This window comes from Chamaea fasciata, unplaced genomic scaffold (genome assembly GCF_029207755.1).
Source record: "Chamaea fasciata isolate MVZ Bird 193981 ecotype frontalis unplaced genomic scaffold, bChaFas1.0.hap1 SCAF_4, whole genome shotgun sequence".
Classification (NCBI taxonomy): domain Eukaryota; kingdom Metazoa; phylum Chordata; class Aves; order Passeriformes; family Sylviidae; genus Chamaea; species Chamaea fasciata.
Window position 1 is genome coordinate 46,290,553 of NW_027094089.1, and position 20,626 is coordinate 46,311,178.

General features: G+C 37.5%; 1 protein-coding gene across 1 annotated transcript in view; it reads left to right on the top strand.

The window, feature by feature from the left end:
* The window catches only part of LOC136289044 (atrial natriuretic peptide receptor 1-like), a 36,325-nt gene that overhangs the window by 14,678 nt on the left and 1,021 nt on the right, over positions 1–20,626 (top strand). Inside the window, exons 9-21 of the mRNA XM_066182511.1 lie at positions 2,064–2,211; positions 3,650–3,736; positions 4,006–4,149; positions 5,135–5,256; positions 6,908–7,049; positions 9,918–9,963; positions 10,923–11,027; positions 12,011–12,124; positions 12,981–13,074; positions 13,861–13,948; positions 14,695–14,834; positions 17,649–17,801; positions 18,440–18,538. Coding sequence (XP_066038608.1) covers positions 2,064–2,211; positions 3,650–3,736; positions 4,006–4,149; positions 5,135–5,256; positions 6,908–7,049; positions 9,918–9,963; positions 10,923–11,027; positions 12,011–12,124; positions 12,981–13,074; positions 13,861–13,948; positions 14,695–14,834; positions 17,649–17,801; positions 18,440–18,538 — 1,482 coding nt within the window. The remainder of the gene's footprint in view (positions 1–2,063; positions 2,212–3,649; positions 3,737–4,005; positions 4,150–5,134; positions 5,257–6,907; positions 7,050–9,917; positions 9,964–10,922; positions 11,028–12,010; positions 12,125–12,980; positions 13,075–13,860; positions 13,949–14,694; positions 14,835–17,648; positions 17,802–18,439; positions 18,539–20,626) is intronic.

Consider the following 20,626-nt stretch of genomic DNA (forward strand, 5'->3'; position numbering starts at 1 on the left):
TCTGTGAGCTGCTCACTCCTGTTTTTGTTAATAGTAATAATTTTTGTCAAACCTTTAGATGACTAAGTTATTTTAAATAGTTTCTTTTTATTTATGTTGATTTTTAATTGAAAAAGATAAACCTACCCAAAATAAACAGAAAAGCTCTGGAATTGGACGAAACAAATTACAGTTGCTTCAGTGGATATATTTTTCTGTATGAAGTTGCCCTGTAATTGTGCAAATGTATTGAGGGACATAGTACTATCTTTATTTCTCTTAGTGTATGCTGTCTGTGGCAGACTTGCTACAAAAAGTAATTAATTTTGGCCAGAGGTTTGCAGGTGGTTTTTTTTCTATTTCATCTTCTGGTTATAAAATATGATTTAATTTATTCTAATAAAACAAGTTAAGAATATATTCAGGTGTTATTATCTACTTTATTGTGCTGTACTTAAGATACATACAGATTATTTACTTTGTTGTTCCTTGATTTAGCATTCAGAAGGAAAATGATACCTAGATCCTCAGAAAGAGTAAATCTATGGAAGTCTGCTGTGCTGATTGTACACATGCTCATTTTCTGTCTCTGGGAGAAATTGCTTGGCAGATGTCTGCTTTGTCTGTGTTCTGTTGGGTTGCCAGTGTCAAGATGTTCTTGTGATAATATATAATAGAGACGCTTTCAGCCTTAGACTTGAACATTAATTTCTGTATACTTTTCATAATATATTCTTGTTTCTGTAAATAAGAGATTTTGACTTAGAAATTAGTTTGATTACAGGAACCAAAATCAATTTCAATCCAGATTTGTGCAACAGAAATGGAGAAAAGTGTTTTTCAATACAGCAAAAAGTAACATGAGCAAAATTTTAGCTTATAGTAAATTAGAAAATGCCATAAGCATCACATGTGAAGGAAAGCAATAGAAAGAGACTGAGGGAAATAAGAAGCATGATCAAAAAATAACAGATGAAAATTATTTTAAAAAGTCCAAGATGAAAGATGTACCTTTCCTGGAAAAAAGTCTGAAAAGCAGCATTACTGTTTAAGAGTATTGCTCTAAGAGTGATGATTAACAACTTAATGAGGACTGATTACATTATGAGGTCACAGGCAGTATGTCTTCTCTGGATAGAGTTGTTCAGAGCTACCCACAGCAGCCTGAAATGCACAGATATCAAAATGAAAACACATCAGCAGTACCCAGGGTATGTGGCACTTAGTATGAAAAACTAGCCTTATTTTTTTTTAAGATAACTTCTTTTTTAGGTGTATTGCACCATATATAGAGATATATATGCAGTCTTATTCTCAGACTATCTCAGGGATCTGTAGTGTATTTTGGCATGGAATGCTGTAGAAAGCTTCAAATGTCAATGCAATTTTGAACTGCATATGGGTGATACTATGGTGTGGGAACATGGCAGTCCTGATTCAAGGTGAGATGTTGAACTTCCTCAGCATGATATTTCTACCAGGGACAGTTGAGAGGTCTTACCAATTCTGAGACTAATGGGCTAAAACTGGATTTTAATTGGAGATTATGACATGATATGTAGTTCATTAAATTTATTTTGAAATCCATTTTTTTACTGTGTGCTGGTAAACAGACATAAAAAATGTACATTGAAAATCACTGGGACTTTTTTCCTCTTACTTTATTGTTGCTCTTCTCTCTGGTGTCAGAATCACTTCCCACATTCCTGTGCATTACAGTCTTCTAGGAGCTCCAAATAGACTTGTTAAAGTATGGCACAGGGTTTACTCTCCTTCCCTCTGTCGTTAGCTTCTATGTAGCAGCAAGGGCTAACAATCTCAAGAGCAGAGAAATTAAAATTGCATAAAATCCTGAGGATTAGTGAGAAGTAATGAATCTCTGGCAATGAATCATCTTTGAAACTTTTTGACTTTTTATGCAGCAGTCAAATTCCAAGCAATGGCTTTCTCTCTTTAAGTATTAACAAGAGCAGATGAGATGCAAAGATTTTGAGAATTCTCCTATATTTGTTTGCCTCTGGTATCTCCACCTGTGCATAAATAGGAACCTTTGTGTGCCTTTTCTCATCCCACATCCCATTTAGATGGTGTTATACGGACAGCAACATCGAGCATGATGAGTGCTCTCCCAGCACCCAGTGACTCCAATGTCAGCTGTGTTACTGCTCTGAGTTCCTGCACAGAAGCTGCCAACATGTCCAGCAGGAAACACTTCACCCAGACTGGGAGATAGTAGGTCAATGTGTTACTCATTTACTGCAGTATCTACCATATTAGTTTCACCTTAATTTCTGGTTCTTTCCACTTTACGTTGATAGGCAGAGAAAAAGCTTGAATTTGTCTTGTTTGGCCAAATCTGGTAACTTAAGATCATCATCTGACTTCTGTACTGCATATTGGCTGTGGAGTATTTTACATGCCAGGCTTCTGGTTTGGTTTTCATTTCTCCGTTTCTCTTAGAGTCTTGTTTAAAGGTTGTTTGTTGGTACATAAGATGTCCTGCATCTGTTAATGAATGGTCCTTGCTGTTAAAATGTATCTGAAACTGTGACTTATTAACCCCTCTTTTCTGAAATGCAGGCAAACTAGGTTGTTTGCTCTAAAGAAGGGCATCCTCTACAGTAGCACTTTAGAAATCTTGTCCTTTAACTAGCTGACATGACTCAAGATACAGAACATTTCACTTCTGAATCAAATTATAAAGGTGCATATCATGTAACTATAAGGACAAAGGTTATAGATATATCCTGCCACCCAAAAAGCAATTTTTCCCATAGAAGTGATAAATTAAGGGGTAGGAGCAGGACATGTGCAAAGCTGGAAGCAGGTCATTTGAATATACAGGGAAGGATCTGTGCTTTGCAGGATAAAGAAGCTTACTTGGGATCGTTGGCTAGGGGAGAAATTGCCTTCAGCTCAGATTGTGGAAAATCACAGCAAATTCATTGATGAAATACTATGTTCAGCACTGATCTTTTTTGCTGGTTCTTTCTGAATGGTGACATTTTCATCATCATCACCTTCCTCAGATGACTCCAAGTAAAAAATGTTAATCAAGGGTGAAAAATGTAAGAATGAGGCATTCAGTCTCATTGGTGAAACATCTACAACTGCTATACTAGACACCACTTACTCTTTATGTGGTGGCCATCACTAAAATTCCTGCAGGTATCTCCACTGAATTCCTTTAGTCTAAAAAGGAAAATTGCTTTGCTCTCTATCAAGCTCAGCTGCTTCTTTGCTGAGAATGCTCAACCCCATGAGAACAAAAGTATGTTAAATGTCAGTAAAGGATCTGCAGAACAATAGCCAGAAGTAATGGATAGCTAGGAGGTGGCTGTATGTGTTTCTCTAGCTCTGACATTTCCTTTGCTGCTACTCCGTCATCAAACTGTCCAAAATTACTCTAAAACTCCCATTTGAAATGTTGTCCATAGATAAAGATTGATTGAATATAATCACTAATACTTCCTCCATCAAAAGAAACAGGGTCCAGTCCCTTGTCTTAGATTCAGATTTACAACCACATATGGACATGCTTAAATTATCTGCCTCATTTCTAGAGATTTGAAGCTGTTCCCCATTACAAAATATATGCAGCCCATTTTTGTAGTATTGCTGGCTCCTGAAGTTGCCCTACAACTATAAACAGCATTTCATTCTGTTTCAGTGATGGCAGAACAGTGGCCATAAAGAAAATAATGAGGAAGGCATTCACGCTGTCTAAAACCATACGTAAAGAAGTAAAGCAAGTGAGGTAAGAAGTGAAATCTAAGAACTGTATGTTGTTCCATTTTTACACTAATTTTTAGGGCTTAAAATTTTTCCAAATGTGACTGTAAATTCATATTCCTCTTTCTTTCAAACTTTGCTTGAAAGAGAGCTAAGATCAAAATTTTCTGATGTCAGTTTTACTTTTTCTCTACATCAGGAGACAAGGCACTTTGTTTTCGAGTTGCGATACAAAACCAAGAGGGACATTTGTAAAAATTACTGCTGTGCTGTGATTTTTGTTGATTTTCACAGGGAACTTGACCATCCTAATCTCTGCAAATTCATTGGAGGTTGTATAGAAGTTCCAAATGTTGCTATTGTCACAGAGTACTGCCCCAAAGGCAGCCTGAGTGATGTGCTCCTCAATGAAGATATTCCTCTGAACTGGGGTTTCAGGTAAAAAAGTCCAGCTTTTGAAAAGCTGGATTGCATAGACTGTGCTATATGCTGTTTAGGACAAGATGTTAATTTTAGCTAAAGTTCTTGTCTAGACAGGACTGTGGTGTGATACAGAGGGAGGGAGGGAGGGAGGGAGGGAGGGAGGGAGGGAGGGAGGGAGGGAGGAAGGCAGGAAGGAAGGCAGGAAGGCAGGAAGGCAGGAAGGCAGGAAGGCAGGAAGGCAGGAAGGCAGGAAGGAAGGAAGGAAGGAAGGAAGGAAGGAAGGAAGGAAGGAAGGAAGGAAGGAAGGAAGGAAGGAAATTTGAATATCCAGACCAGCTTGTCTTTTGGGTGTTTTGAGAAATCATGTGTTTAGTTCTTGCAATGCTAAGCCAATGATTTTTCAACTCTTTCTCTAGTTATGCTGCAAAATTATTTTAAATTAGTTTTTCCTATATAACTTTATTTTGTTCCCAAATGTATTAGGTATCCCTATTTAACTAAAACCTACTACATCTTTGTGAAGACATATTGGTGAAATGGTCAGCATACCTGCAAGTGGTTTTATTATTCTTACCAAGACAGGAAATGAGCTCGTGTTGTCAGTGAAACTTTCACAAAGACAGTGACATTGTTTTTTGAGATTGATCTTCTTGACACGTCCTTTCTGCTTCTGGTGTATGCTTGCCTTCAGCAATGAAAAATGGTTTTCAGGAAGGAAACCTTCCAAATAAAGTGAGGAAGATAATAAAATTGTTTCACTGGTAAACATGTGAAAGCACTCTCAAGGATACAAAAGTACTAACAATTTCTAGAAGAAACTTTACTGTCTTGGTCTGTGAGCTCAGGGAGATACAGGTTTTTGAACAGTCACCTTAAGTGTTTTAGAAAAATGAGCATGGGGACACAAATTGAAAGCTATTGTTTCTGAAAACTTCAGCAGGCTTTGGAGCCATTTTTGAGTGAAAGTGGAAATACTAGCTCACTGATTTTTGACTTTCAGGTTTTCTTTTGCAACTGATATTGCTCAAGGAATGGCCTATCTCCACCACCACAAAATGTATCACGGACGGTTGAAGTCTAATAACTGTGTGATAGATGACCGGTGGGTTTGTAAAATTGCAGGTAAAGAGAAGGCTAGAAAAAACTGTCCAACTAACCCCCTAATTATAGATTTAACACACAACACTCTTCCCAAGTGCTTTCATGTTGACATTTCATGTGGAATTGCTGACTGCACCAGACTTCACTAGCAGTGCCTTGTGCTGAAGCAAGTTTCATGTTGCGATATCAAGTCATTTAGTATGTGCCACAGATACACATTTCAGATCCCACAAATGATTCAGTCTATCAACATCTGAGCAGAAACTCTGCCTCATTCTCTGTTTTGATTGAGAGAGAAACCCGAGGCATGGACAGTGGTGTAAAGAGATACAGTAATGTCGACTGATTGGTAAGTGCAAGGTAGTTTAATGGGGAAAAGAAGACTTAACTCAGAGATTTTAAGTCTTGTTCACAGCATTGAATAGTATTCTCCCAGAGATGGAGCTGCAGGTCAGGTCTACTCTTGGTACAGGAAGACAGCCTGTGGGAACAGGAAAGCTACTGGTGAGTCTAGGTTAGTTTGCAGCTGCCAAAGGGAATTAGGGCAATGATAATCTTTCTACTTTTTGCCTAGAGTAGTGATCATACTTTCTAACCCATCGCCATCCTAAAAGCAGTAGCAGCAGATTTGTATTTCAGTGGTACATCCTATGACTAAGGTTCCTACACAGGGACAAACTTGCTTCTCCAACTCCTTCAGTATCCTTCTGCCTTCAGAACTGCCTACTCTGCTTGGAGCCTGTTCTGGAGAAAAACATAAAAATTAGACATAGTTGGATTACATCAAATGCATCACCTTAGCACAGCTCCTCTCAATTAAGTAGGATACCTGTGAAATCATTCAGCAGCTTCTGTTTTGATTCTCTTCTGTGTCAAACTTTAGTGTTTTAAAATCTTCATGGTTCTTCTGGATGCAGTAATGTCAAACAAACCTCAAAAATAACAAATGTGGTAGCTATTCTAAAAATTGCCTCCACATAAAGATTCAGTCCCTAGGAACACCTTAATTAGAGGTCACTTCAAATAAAACCAGATGTCTGCATCCAGCCTTCACATACACTCATACAAGAAGAGTACTTTTTACATAAGAAAGAAAACAAGTCAGGTTTTTTTTTTCTCTCCTTCTTCCTGATTCTGAGTCATATGCTAAGAATTCCTTCTATATTAGGCTAGAAATATAGATGGAAAGATGTTTCACATCTATGCTGCCTTTGTTCTGATGCTAGTGGTGTTCAAGTAACACCCACCATCTGATTTTCAGTTGTTAGTCTGCCCAACTAGTAATTACTTGAGCAACCTGCCATCAGAGATAAGGACCAAGGGATAAAGTGGAACAGAAACCTGTATTTACATGCTAACTTTTGCACTGAGGTGAGACTATTATCTGAAAATAATCTGATAAAATCATAAAATAATTCTGATTGCAATGGGTCACGTAGTTCAGTTTCTCTGCTGTCAGCCAGTCTTGCCCAAATATTTGGTTTTCCAGATGCTACATTTGCAATAGTTTAGGGGGAAAAGACCACCCAAACCCCACTATTTTGAGACTAAGATGTGTATTTAGAATGGGGAAAATTAATTTCTTTAGACTAGCTGTGTTACCATCTACTACTGCACATGTTTTAGGGAAGTATCCACTGCATAGTTTGCTTCCTGTTTTCTTCCATTTTAGATTATGGCTTGCAGTCATTCAGAAAAGAAGATTCTCTTGATGGATCAAGTTCATCCCAGCAGCATTTGATACAGATATACACCGCTCCTGAAATATGTACTCTTTCAGATGTTGAACCCAATTCTATGTCAGATGTCTACAGGTAGCTAAGTTTTCCTGATCTGGCTTTCAGTAATGTTGAGTATTCTTTAATGACAGTTAGGCTTGGTGTTATTTTATTGTCACTCCAGGTACGTGTTTGATTGTATTTTTCAAAGGATTGGTCCTGGAATAGAGAACAGTATAGATATCACATGATCTTCTCTTTCAAAGTAGATAACCAAATATTGAATTCACTGACATAATTTAAAAGCAGAGTTTGCCTCATGATTTATAAGGAGACACTTGACTGGTAAGATAAAAAGGCATAAAGATCTTCTATTAACTAATTATCCTTTTTTTCTGTTGTTGTTTCTTATGAAAAGTAGATTATTTTCTCCAATGGCAATACTTTAAAAGTTAATAGCATCAATGTTCTAGAATTTCATAATGCACATATGCATCCTGTAATTCTATAATTGAATGTCAATACAATTATTCTGGGGCATATACATGGTGACAATATTTCGTTTACAGAGGAAAAATAAAGAGAAGGGGGAAAAATGGACGCATTAGCAAATAGCTCCATTCCTTTCCTTTTGAAAGCCTTTATAGAAGATTGCTTTCCAGTGGCTTTCCCTGCCAGTGGTGGATTGCTTCTATCCAAGCACTTTTCAATTTGTTTACGTGATTGTAAACAAATGCCTGGATATAAAATGTACTTGAATATCATTAATTTTTTAATTTTTTATTTATTCTATCAGATTAACTGAGCAAGAACTTGAAGTCTTAGTAGTATTTCTGCCCATAAACTTCAGTATGTCCTTAGAATTTGCTCCAAAATAGCTCAGCTAAGGCAGTTTGGGATTGTGTTAGTATTTCTGGCTACTGTCATTTGTCCTGTGTTGGTCTGTACTTTTTCAACATGAAGTAGTCTTTGAAAGAACTGTGCTCCAACTAAACAATAATTTTAGGATTGTCTTATACATTGCAGTTTACCATTTCCATGAAGGCAAGATGCATCTCAGAAAATGTTTCCTTGGTTTGTTGTTCTCATTTTGCTCCTGTTCTGGATAGATATCATTATTTGACTTTGCAAGCGACTATGCTTCCTGAAGGCATTTTTTACCAAGGGTTCCCCTTTAAATAGTCCTAAGATCTGATTTGCTCATATCACATATGTCTACAATGAATTTTTGGCAGATTCAGTGAATGTTTCCTGTATTTATATTGCTGTCGCACCCACACGTCTGCAAAATCCTCATCTTCTTTTGTGGCACTGCAGTTATTATTTTCTTGGTTAAAAAAAGGTAAAAGCAGTGAGAAAAAAACACCAGAAAGGGAGAAGAGCAACATGCAGACAGGGAAGATAGAGAAATACCTTGTACCATTGAAAGGGTTGTCTCCTTATCTGGGCTGTTCTTTAGAATATGCACTTTAACAAATTTTGTGTTCGATGATGTGAGCAGAAGGTAAGCCTTCCCAGATACATGTGTTTGGCCTCACTGGATCATTGGCAGCATTGATCCAGTCTTGAAATCCTCAGTTTTTACCTCTGCAAAAAATTCCATTAATATTCCTGAAGGTGAGGCCCAAATAAAAAATTAGTACAAACTGCAGGAATGGGCCTTGGAATTTAGTGTGCTCTTACAAATGAATCACTTGCTTTTAAAGTTCTCTAGGGAAAGTGTTGGTCAGATGGGGAAGCTAAAATGGAAATGAAAATGGGAGCATGAACGTAGCTCCTGTTTTGAGCTGAAGAGGCTGTTTCCAGTCACAGTTTCTCCTGGATTGGTTCTTCTTGATTTGCAATCGTCACATGAATTTCACTATCCACAATGGATAGTGAATTTTATTGGGCAGTGCGGCTAAAGATGAATCAAATCGATACTGCTTTGTCAGACTTACTATCATCTAATTGTTATCCTTGAAAATCTGTTTCAGCTTTGCTGCCTCACCAGGATTGACTTTGCCTTCTCCTACCAAATCACCACAAAATTAATATAAAAATCTCATCAGATTAATTTCTAAATTATTCATAATATTTTATATGCATTATTTTATTTTCCACTGGTGGTCCGCAAGTGGGCTGAAAGATAGATAAACATATCCTGTTACCAGCAGAATGTCTCACAGAACAGTGCAGCCATTAGCAACACAACAGATTGAAAACCAATATTCTCCATAAAAGTGAGTGTTGCCGAACTGAGAGGGATGCAGGAGTAAATTGTTATGCAGTTTCATTATATTAAGAGGCAACTTCATCCAGCCTGTTGGAGAGATCACTGTTCTGAAAGATCTTCAATGAGTTCAGAAAAAGGACTAAATTCTCTGTTTTTGCTGTCTTTTTCCTTTCTTCATCCTTGGTGAATGTATTTGACCTTAGTTCAACTGAGGAAGATAATGACCATGAAAATATAATTCCAAAGGAACAAGCAGAAATGCCTACTATAAAATATCTCCTCTGGGCACAATGTGTCATCACAGACTTTATGGAGACTTTCTAGGACAGTGATGTTTTCAGTGGCTGAAAAAAAGCTATTCCTCCTACTGGTGATTCTGATGAACCTGCTCCTGCCCCTTGACTGGAGCAAAAATCAGACCTCTGTGTTTAACTGGTAGGAATCATGTACATAAACCTGCACATATCACCTCTGGATTCCATTCTTACAGAGAAAATTGCTTTGCTGTCCATCAAACTCAAACATCTCTGGGACCTATAATGATGAGAGGGAAATGCTATGAAAAATTCCATCATAGATCTCTGAAAACACAAAGGAGAAACAAGTAGCAGCGCCATTGCCCTCCTTCCTTTTGAGATACCGAGATTTCAGTCATAGAATGGGGAAGAATAAGAGATCATGAAATGAAGGAATCACTGACTCAGTTAACTGTTATTGCATTAAGATTTTTCTTCATTTTTATTTTGCAGTTATGCCATCATTTTACTAGAAATTGCCACAAGAAGTGACCCTCTGGCAGTGAGTAATGATGAACTACCTGTAGAATTTGCATGACAAGTTTGATTCTGTTTCTGCTGGAGACACAAGCCAAACTTTGAGTTACTGCACCTTTGAGTTACTTTTTGAGCATGCATTTTCCTCATGATTTTATGAATTCTCATGATTTTATGGCCAGTTCAGTTACCATTGAACATTTAATCAGGGTTTCCTCATAGATCTACGGGTTTTCCCTTTCTGAGTTTTGAAGAAGATCATACAATAAAAATAATGTATCTCCAAAACTGCCTTTCAATTAGTTTTGGGAGGCTTAATGGCTAGGTGGATGCAGGGAGAATGTATGTATTAATATCTTCCTTTTTCTTCTGTTTCTTCCTTTTCCTGTCATTTTACAGGCCATTTTAGTGGAATCTTGCAGTAATAAGAATAACCTAAGAAAGCAAATTAACTGCTCTCCATTAGGAAAATTTCTGTTTTGCATGTGTCTTTTGATCACTGCTAAATGGCAAACACAGCAAGAATGCACCTTGCAATTGAAAACAGATGGTCTGGATGTGTAACTCTGTTCTCTCTGAAATAATTTGCTTAACAAGATTTGTAACAATGAAAACTTGAAACTACTATTTTTCCAGTTCTGACAGTTTGTGATAATAGACTAATATAATCCTTGTGGCTTCTTAAAAGCTTCCCAATATCTTGCCAGATATTCAGTTGTTTCAAAAGTTGTTTATGCCGTATGAACACTGAGATTAAAGCCTGTCAGCCATGAAAAAGCTTTTAACTCAAGGTGACCCTTTTTAGACTGGGTTACATTTTTTTTCCTTTCTTTTCCCTTGTGCTCTTATGTAAAAAAAGCTGACTTTGAACTGTTAGGGAAGATGTTATAAAAGTGGTGATGATAATAGTAATATATTCTCAGTGGCTGGCATGAGAACTACAACACTGGTTTCAACATTGTTTAATCCCCTTTTCTGTAGAAAGATGATGTGCCTTCAGCTGAATATTCATGTTGCCCACCTTTGGCAGAATTAATTTCAGGAAAGGCTGAGAATTCTTGCCCATGTCCCACAGATTATGTAGAGGTGAGTAAAATACAATACTGTGTACAAAAATCATTTATTGGAAGTGAATTTACAACACGTCATAGAATTTTTATGGCAATATTACCTTGATAAATATAAATATTGATAAATATAATATAAATTACTCAGAAATCAAGAAGTGCACCTCAAACAAGGTAAAATGATAAAATTTAATATCCTTAATAAAAAACCTGTTATTGTGACAATGAAAGACTCAGTTGTCCCCTCCAGTTGCCAGTGTAATGGATTATGGTTTTAATCTTCAATCATTGATTTTTGTGCGATTTCATTTTATTATAAAGTGTTGAATTCCATACATATTTCATGCTAGTAATATCTAGCTTACTGACAGAGGGCTTTCACATAATGAAGACTGTCTCAAGCAAATTACAAGTTTGGTTTATTTCTTATGCAACATATTATTCTCTTCAGTAGCCTCAATAAAGTACACCCCCTCCCAGTTTTATTAAATCAGAACAAGATGGGGACATCCTCTTTTCAGTTTAAGTGCTATATAATTCCCCTTTGCTCGTTTTTGTAGCAACATAAATGTAAAAAAAAACTCCTCAGCAGCACTGGTTTTTAATCAGAAGTTAACATTCTTAAGGGGCTCTTCAGCTCTTAATCTTTCGTGAAATTTGTGTACAGGCAAGTCCTCTGAAAACAGTGTGTGACTGCAACACTCCAGCATAACACTCTCTTACAGCACAACACAAGAGCTTAGGCTGTGTTCAGCAGAAGGAACGTATATATCTTACTCATAATTTCCCACAGCAGCATTTTCATTAACTAATATCCTTCATTCAGCAAAAACCTGTAGAACTCCAGAGGCTTCAGTGTAGCTCTGACACTTTTCACCAGCTGCAGATAGAGCTTCACACAGCCAGTTGGCATCAAGAAAACAGAAGTTTTAACGTAAAACACTGCTTATGCTTGGAATAATAAAAGGCTATTCGATTTTTTCACTCTCTTTCCTTCTGCAGTTAATCGAAAGGTGCAGAAAAAATAATCCATCCCAAAGGCCTACATTTGAACAAGTCAAGAAAATGTTGTACAAGATGAATCCTGTTAGCCCTGTTGACATGATGATGACTCTGGTAAATTTAGCACTTCAATCCAATCCAATCTGCTCACTTTCAATAACTTTCACCTCTGTCCTTCAGGGTTGTTTTTTTTTTTTTTAAATCTTAAAACCCCTTGTTTGGTGAAAAAAATCCAGAGTTATTTCTTCAGTTCTGTTGGGTCGACTGTAGATGCACTTCTGCTTGAAACTCAGCTTTCCTTTGCATTCAGTTTTTTAACTTCTCGACTTCCTTTTGGCTGAGCATTTTTTTTTTTGTCTGTCAAATGTTATTTGCAAACTATATTTCCCCTTTCCTGTGGCTCAGTGGTCTTATATAGCAGGGATATAGAATCCCTGCATGTTACAAATAGCACGTTTATAAATCATTTTGAGCAGAGTATCTCAAGCCCATCAGCAGAGAAAGAAGATTCCTGCCTCCACAGACTACTGCCTCACACAGGGGAGGGATGCAAAAAGCGAAGCATAGACTAGCACAGCAAGATATTTTATGAAAGGTCATTGTGAATTTTTGATAAAAGATTGAGTCTTAGATACCTTTTGTTTTGTTAAGATTTTGTCTGTAGGTTGCTCTCTGCATAGGATTTGGCCCCTAAAGTCTGCATGAAATTTGAAAAGCCTGAAATTACCTTTTTCTGTCTTGTGTGTAAGCAACAACCTCAAGTCTAGATTCATAAATGTACTTAAGGACAAATCTGATCTTTGGGTTTCGTAAAAAAGTGTCAAGTTTCTTAGACCTGTGCCCTTTTTTATCTCTGAATATTTTCAAAGTGTAATCATTCAAATACTTAAATCCTATCCAACTAGCCAGCCATCTGTTTCAGTAAAAAGATGAATTTTTGAAAAATTTTAGAAAATTCTCTGTTATTTAGATGGAGAAATATAACAAACATCTGGAGATACTGGTTTCTGAGAGAACCCAGGATTTAATGCATGAAAAACAGAAGACTGATCGTCTGTTGTATAGTAAGTTATAAAGAAAAAAATACTGGATATTCTTCTCAAAAATAATTTTATTTCAGCTGTCTAACTACAAACAAGAACCCTTTGATAGGTGATTATTTAATAGGTAACATTTAGCTAGCAAAGAATGAATGTATTTGTTTCTTGCAAAGCTGGGAAGATATTTAGCCACTTTCTGTATTTCCCTCCTAGAAATCAGTACACTCATCTGAGAACTATGGCCCAAAATTCATAATGCCCTGACTTTGCATTGGTGTGGCAGGCCTTTCACATAGTTATAAATGTTGTGGAGCTGTAGTTGGTTACTTTTGATGGCAGTGTTCCAGGATTCTGTAAGAACAAAAGACAATAAAGAGATGGGAATAGCGTATAAGAGAGGAAAAAACAAAGGGGTGTGAAAGTGCAAGATAGGGGGAACAAAGATGATTTAAAAAAAAAAAAAAGAAGAGTTAGTAAACAAACGTAACATGGGTAGAAAGCATTACGAAAGAGCTGACAAAGAAAGAGTTGGTAAAATCCCAGATCACATCATTAGAATCTAACCTTACTGTTTCTTGGAATGTACAGATATTGGTTTGTTGGGCCTAAAAGTTATGGGTCATGTGAAAAATCTGGATGTGTTATCAGTGAGATTTATTGTGAATTCTCACATAATGGCAGAGTGGATTTTGATGCCAAAGTGTATTTTCAGATTCATGAGCATTTTTTGTGCCTTTAAACCAACATGTTATGTTTAATGTGTTCTTTTATCCATGTAAAAAGATTACAGTGCTCTACTTTCTACAACAGGTATGTTACCGAAACAAGTAGCAGATGATCTCAGGCAGGGAAAACATGCACAAGCTCAAAGTTACTCAAGTGTCACCATCTTCTTCAGGTAAATAAAAAATGAAAGATAGGACTAGAACTGTCTCCTACAGAAGAAACTTCTAGGCCTCAAATGGAGGTGAAGCTCCTAACCGAGTACAGAATTTCTGTCTAAACTGCCACCTATTGTAACAGGTGGTTCTGCAAAAGAGTGTCGTTCAAAATTCTCACACCTCCCTACTTTTCATTATAATTGCTTAAATAAAATGGCATTACTCTGGAGCTCTAACAAACAGCATCATATCACTTTACATGTGTTACACATGCATGAATGTATGTTTCACATGATAGGTCTAAGTAAAGAATCCACCATTTAGCCTGTGTAAGGAAAATTTGTCTATCCTTAGAGTCCACATGGATTTGCAGTTTTATTTTTTTTTATATGTGCAGTAAGCAACATTTGAATGGCATGCCTTCACTTGTGAAGAATGAACAGATATCTAGTTCCCTTTTTTTCATTAATACATAACTCAGAAATGAAGACTGCTTAGTCTTTTACAGATTAAAGTCAACCTGTAAAAATGCTTTACTGCATTTCTAAACAAAAAGGTTAGTCTGTCCTTTTAAAAGAAAGGAGTCTTTTGTAAATTTAAATAAATTAAGACAAAACTATCCAATAAGAATCTTAGCAAAAGAATTATTGAAAAGAGAAGGTTGGTGTAATTGCATTGACAAATTTTTACTTGTGTTTAAGATTACTAATCAGTAATGATTAGGACAGTGGATGATTATGCTCTTTCTGTTGTGTGTTTACAGTGACATTGTTGGCTTCACTGAGCTGTCCAGCAGCAGCACACCATACCAAGTGGTAGATCTCTTGAACAAGCTTTATACCACTTTTGATGAAATCATAGATAACTATGATGTCTATAAGGTGGAGACAATAGGAGATGCCTGTAAGTTCCTTGAGCTGTGGACAGTGATGGGGCCTGGGGCATCAAGATAGAGACTGTCTGATGACAAGGAAGAACAGCTGAAGGAGATTTGGACAGTTTGTTGCCACCGGGAAGTTGTCACCGAATAAAACAATTAGGGGAGGAGTCCTACCACAGCCCCAACAAACTTTAGGAACATTTTCCTGCATATCTTTAATCATTTGTAGGATTGATAAATGTTGTGAATGGGAAAAATTATTGAGTAAAATACCGCTACTGCTTATTTGGTCCCTATGACTGGTAAGGTTTTATTTTAAGTCTTGGCAGCAGATTAATCCCAGTTGAAAACTTCTGTGTCACAGGAACACAACTAAAAAAATTACATCTACATGGGATCATAGATGCCATACCCTAAGCTTTATTATCTGTCTTTTTGCAAAGACTATAACAATCTTCTTTCTCCTAATACACTTTAGGGGCTTGACTGCACCTTCTCTTAGAGTTTGTAGGAAAATGGCTTTATATTTGCTACCATGGCAATCTGCTGGGGATAGAGTATGATTAAAATTGAGTTCCATAAAACTTAAGGAAACCTGACTGGACTTTTGGATGAAACAGACAGAATTCCTATAAGATATGTGGGGAAAAAAAGCCCACTCTTTTTTCTCTGTGGAACTGTTGAACACATTCTTGAGCATAAAATTCCTGAACAAATGCACCCCATAGATCCCTAGAAGATCAGTTTCTTGCCCCTACACAGTAGCAGAATCAAAAAATCAGAGAATATTCTGAGCTGGAAGGGATCCACAAAGATCATAGTGTCCAACTCCTGGCCCTGCACAGGACCATCCGCAAGAGTTACACCATGTGCCTGAGAAGGTTGTCCAAACTTCTTGACCTGTGTCAGGCTGGTGCTGCGACTACTTCTTTGGGGACCCTGTTCCCATGCCCAACCACCCTCTGGGTGAAGAACCTTTTCCTGATATCCAACCTAAACTCCTCTAACACAGGTTCAGGCCATTCCCTTGAGTCCTGTCACAGGTGACCAGAGAGAAGAGGTCAGTGCCTGCCTCTCATCTTCCCCTCACATGGAAGTTGTTACTGCAGTGAGGTCTCCCCTCAGTCTCCTCCAGGCTGAACAGACCAAGTTACCCCAGCCACTCCTCACATGGCTTCCTTCAAGGCCCTTCACCATCCTCATGCCCTCCTTTGGACACTCTCTTACACTTCAATGTCTTTTTTGTATTGTGGCACCCAAAACTACCCCCAGCACTTGAGGTGAGGCCACCCCAGTGCAGAGCAGAGCAGGACAATCCCCTCCCTTGCCTGGCTGTGATGCTGTGCCTGATGCACCCCAGGAGAGGGTTGGCCCTCCTGGCTGCCAGGGGCACTGCTGACTCATGTTCAACTTCAATCAGGACCCCCATGTCCCTTTCGTGCACTTGTTTCTGCTCTCCAGCCTCTCCTTTCCCAGTCTGTCTGTGCATCCAGGGCTGCCTCATCCCAGGAGAAAAATCTAACACTTTTCCTTCTTTAAAATTAAGTTGGTAATTGCCCAGTCCTGTAGTATCTCAAGGTCTCTTAGCAGGGCCTTTCTGCTTGTGAGGCAATTTGGAAGCATCAGCACACTCACCATCCCTTCCAATCCAGTGCCCAAGCCATTTATGAAGATGTAGAAGAGCAGAGAGCTGAGGATGGAGCACTGTGAAACTCCCCTAGTGCCTTGTCACCAGTCTGATATCACCCCATTCACTGTGACCCTTTGTGCCTGACCCCTGAACCAGTTGCTCACCCATCACATGATGAGTTTATGCAGCCATGTGCTGGACAGTTTGTCCAGAAGGATCTTGGGAGAAGCAGTATCAAAACTTTACTGAAATCAAAAAAGATTACATCATCTTTCTTCCCTTGATCTCCTGGGTGGGTTATCCTGTCATAAAATGAAATCAGATTTGACAGTCAGGACTTTCCCCTAATGAAGCCGGGCTGGCTGTGACCAATGACTGTGTTGTGCGTCAGGTATTTTTCATTACCTCCTAGAAAAATCTCCAAATTTCTGCTGGGTACTGAAGTGAAAGTGACAGGCCTGTAGTTTGCAGGGTCATCCCTCTTGCCATTCTTGAAAGTCTGGTCAACATTTTCCAGCTTCCTGTAGACTAGGACCTCTCCAGATTTCCCTGACCATTCAAAAAGCATTTTCAGAGATCTTACAATGACTTCACCAGTTCTTTCAGCACGATGGGATGAATTCCATCATGCGCCATCATAGATATAATTCCATCATAGATTTACAGAGATCAAACTAGAGCAGCAAATCCCACATAAATTCAGGGTTTAGTGGGAGTTTATCATTCTCACAGTCATGGTTGTCTAGTTCAGCACTCTGGGACCCAGAGAACCCATCATCAGTTTTTAAAGCATAGTGCAGGAAGCATAGGTCAATGCCTAGCTGGAGTCATTGCCTTTTTTTATAATATCTACCCAATGACCAAAGGTACTGAACAGCACCATTTGCATGGCCTGTCCCACTTAAAGCATTCTCATTGGAGGGGAGGATGAAGAAAGAAAGGATTGGGGAGAATAAATCTTATGTAAAAATAAGAAAGAAATACAAAATTTTTCATACCTAAGGTAATTCCACACATGAGCCATTGTCCTAGCCTTCATTTTTTTATGGCTTTCTTTGCTCCATAGGCACAACTGTGCCTTGAGATATGAAGGAATAGGACTTCTTACTTTTGTTGTATCTTTTAATTTTTTTTTTTTTTAGACAGCGTACTTTAGTTAATGTATGTGTAATGCCAAAGGCTAACACCGTTGCACTGTTGTGTTAAGATATGGTGGTGTCAGGAGTACCCAAGGAGAATGGGATCCTTCATGCTGGTGAGATCGCAAGCATGGCTTTAGATCTTCTGGATGTCTGCAAGACTTTTAAGATCCCACACAAGCCCAGTACCCTCCTAAAGATAAGAGCAGGAATACATTCAGGTATGTTGAGAAATCTGCAAAAGAGTCTTCCACTGGCCTTAAAAATGCATCTCTCTAGTGGCCATTTCCTCTCCATTAAAAATAAAGTAAATTTTTTGGTATTCATTGGAACACAACATAGAGGTCATCCCAACAGAATAATTTATTGGATACATGGAATATTGGTACCTCAGTTTTGAACACAACATTGGAAACATCCCACAACCCCTGTGTCTTTGCTGATGTGAGTTAGAAAAACAATTCTGTATTTGTCACTTTTCCTTCTCTCTGTTCTCTTCTCAAAACAGTGAGTTATTTCTTGACACTCTGATCTAGCCTTTACTCTCAGAGTCCTAGCTCCCTGATTTTATCTGATGTATGATTTCAATTCCTTCTTGACAGACAGAGTGGGACATGTCCTGTGCAGCCCAGCATCTGCCAACTAATCAGCATACATTGTCTTACCAAGAAATCATACCTTCTGTGTTTTAAATCACTTGTAAGACAGATTTGTAACCTGTGTAAAGATGACACTGACACTCAAACTTTATCTGGTTAACAAATTAGATTTAAAGTAGTATAGGAAGCCAGTCATAAGGCTGTATGACTGATTATGTGATTTGTAAACACAAAATGTCCTTTTTTCTATTTTTTAACAGGGGAAGTTGTAGCTGGAGTTGTTGGAACCAAAATGCCACGATACTGCTTATTTGGGGATACTGTGAACACAGCTTCCAGGATGGAATCTACCAGTGAAGGTAATATGGAACAAACTGCAGGTGGGGTTTTAATAAGCCCTGAATTAGTTCTTAAAAAATCTTAGGCTGAGTTTTTAGTCCTGACCTATTCAAATGATTCTGAATCCTGTAAAGAGGTTCTTGATTTCTGGGTCCCATCTACCTAGGGACAAATTATTTGAGTGATATTCTCTACACTGTTTTTGTAACCAGATCCCCTTATTTTTAAAGTCTCAGAAAGGGATTTTTGTGGATTTGAAGTTCTCTACAGTAAAAAAAAAGGTAGGAATAAAACAAAATGAGAGGCAAGTGGTTGTGCTTACTGCTTCTATTTGTTCCTGGCACCCAGCTGGATTTATGGTAAAAATATTTTCAATATTCCTCTTTTATTGCTGATAACTTTCCCTAATGGAGAATACAAGAAACAGTAGGCCACCATGGGAGCTGTGTCTGTGTTTGACCAGTATAGAAGATTATGTATATCCTCTAGAAAAGAGTTTAAACAGAAATTTTTTGGAGGTATTCTCACCACTTCTTCCTAAGAGGTAACAGAGCTCCAAGTTTACTTAGTAAGCTTTGTCTTTAGCCAATATAAATATTTGAACCTCAAATTGTGAAATACTGTAGCTGATCTACAGGAAATGAAAGGAAAAAAAAAGAGTGATTCAATGTCGCAGTAACCCGATGTCTTGTTTCTTTTCATTCATTAAACACAGCTGAGTAGTTTTATGGCTCACATTGCAATGCATTGTAAATGAACTAGGCACATACAAGATTCTTCAAGTTTAATTTCATGGTATAAGCTGATGCTTTCAACATCTATCATGATCCACTAAAAACAAAGCAGAAAGGCAGGGGAAAGGTCCTAAATGATGGATTTGAAAGTTTTGAAACAATTTGAGAATCACTAGCATCCATTCCTTCTCATCATTTTTATTTTTTCAAAGCAAATTCTAACCTGGAAGGAACACATAAAACTTCATTTTCTTTCTGTCAGTCTCCCAGGTAACTCCTTTCATGCTCCTTGTGTCATCTTATCTGAACTCTTTTAAAAGTAATACCTTCAAAATCTGCTTCCATCCTTCACAGATTATCTTTTTTTCTGTATGCCAGTCTCTTTCTCAGATGGTGCATCAACATTATAGACTTAGAAATAAAGACAGAGCATTTATCTTTCAAGCCTTTATTTTCTCTCTCTCTTTCTCTCGCCACATATTGAGAACCTCAAATCACATTATCAATTTTTAACCCTAAGATTATTGCTTTAAAATAGATTAATTAATAGCAATGTGCATTAAAAATGCTATCACTTGGAATCTGAGTACTGGTGTCTTGTTCTCAAGCAAGATGACAAGCTGAAATATAATGTATCTACTGCAAAGAATATTTCTGAGGTATGTGTCTGTATTTGTTGAAACATATATCTCCTGATCTATCAGCAGTGTTCTGAGACTCTAAAAAAATTTAAACAAATAGAAGTGGACAGTATAGAACTATCATTTTCTGATATAAGAAAAATCAGACAATCTTAGCCAATCCCACTATCATCTGGGATGTTTTTTTAAACAAAGGAGCATAATGATTGGCTCTGTTTCACAGAATGTTAAGATGGAAAAATCATTTTCTAAATGTTTTTGAAATTTCAGCAAAATTTTGCTTTCCTGCAAAAGTAGAATTTCTTCTACCGGTCTTCCTTCTTGGTACTTCCTCCATCATTTGTAAAAGGCAAGACAGGTGAGGTTTCCATTGTTTACATCAAGATAAAATTTCAACTAAGGAAAAATCACATTGTTAAAAAAATTGTGGAATTATGTTAGTATCATCTCTTCCAACTGTCTAAATTTACAGGTTTGGAGTCAGAGCAAGGATGGCTGCTTCTTTAATGTTTAGACTTTGCTGAAAACTAAATGTGCAAAGAAAACACTAGCTCTTTAGTGACTAGGAGGTAGAACTGTGTATGATTTTCTTCACCAGATGAAAAGGATGCTTATCAGTAGCACAGACAACTTCTTACTTTTTATATTCTTCACAGACAACTGTGAAGAATATAAAAATACTATTAGATGCAGAAAGTGAAAAGTAGTGTTTTTTGACAGCTCCATATTTGTC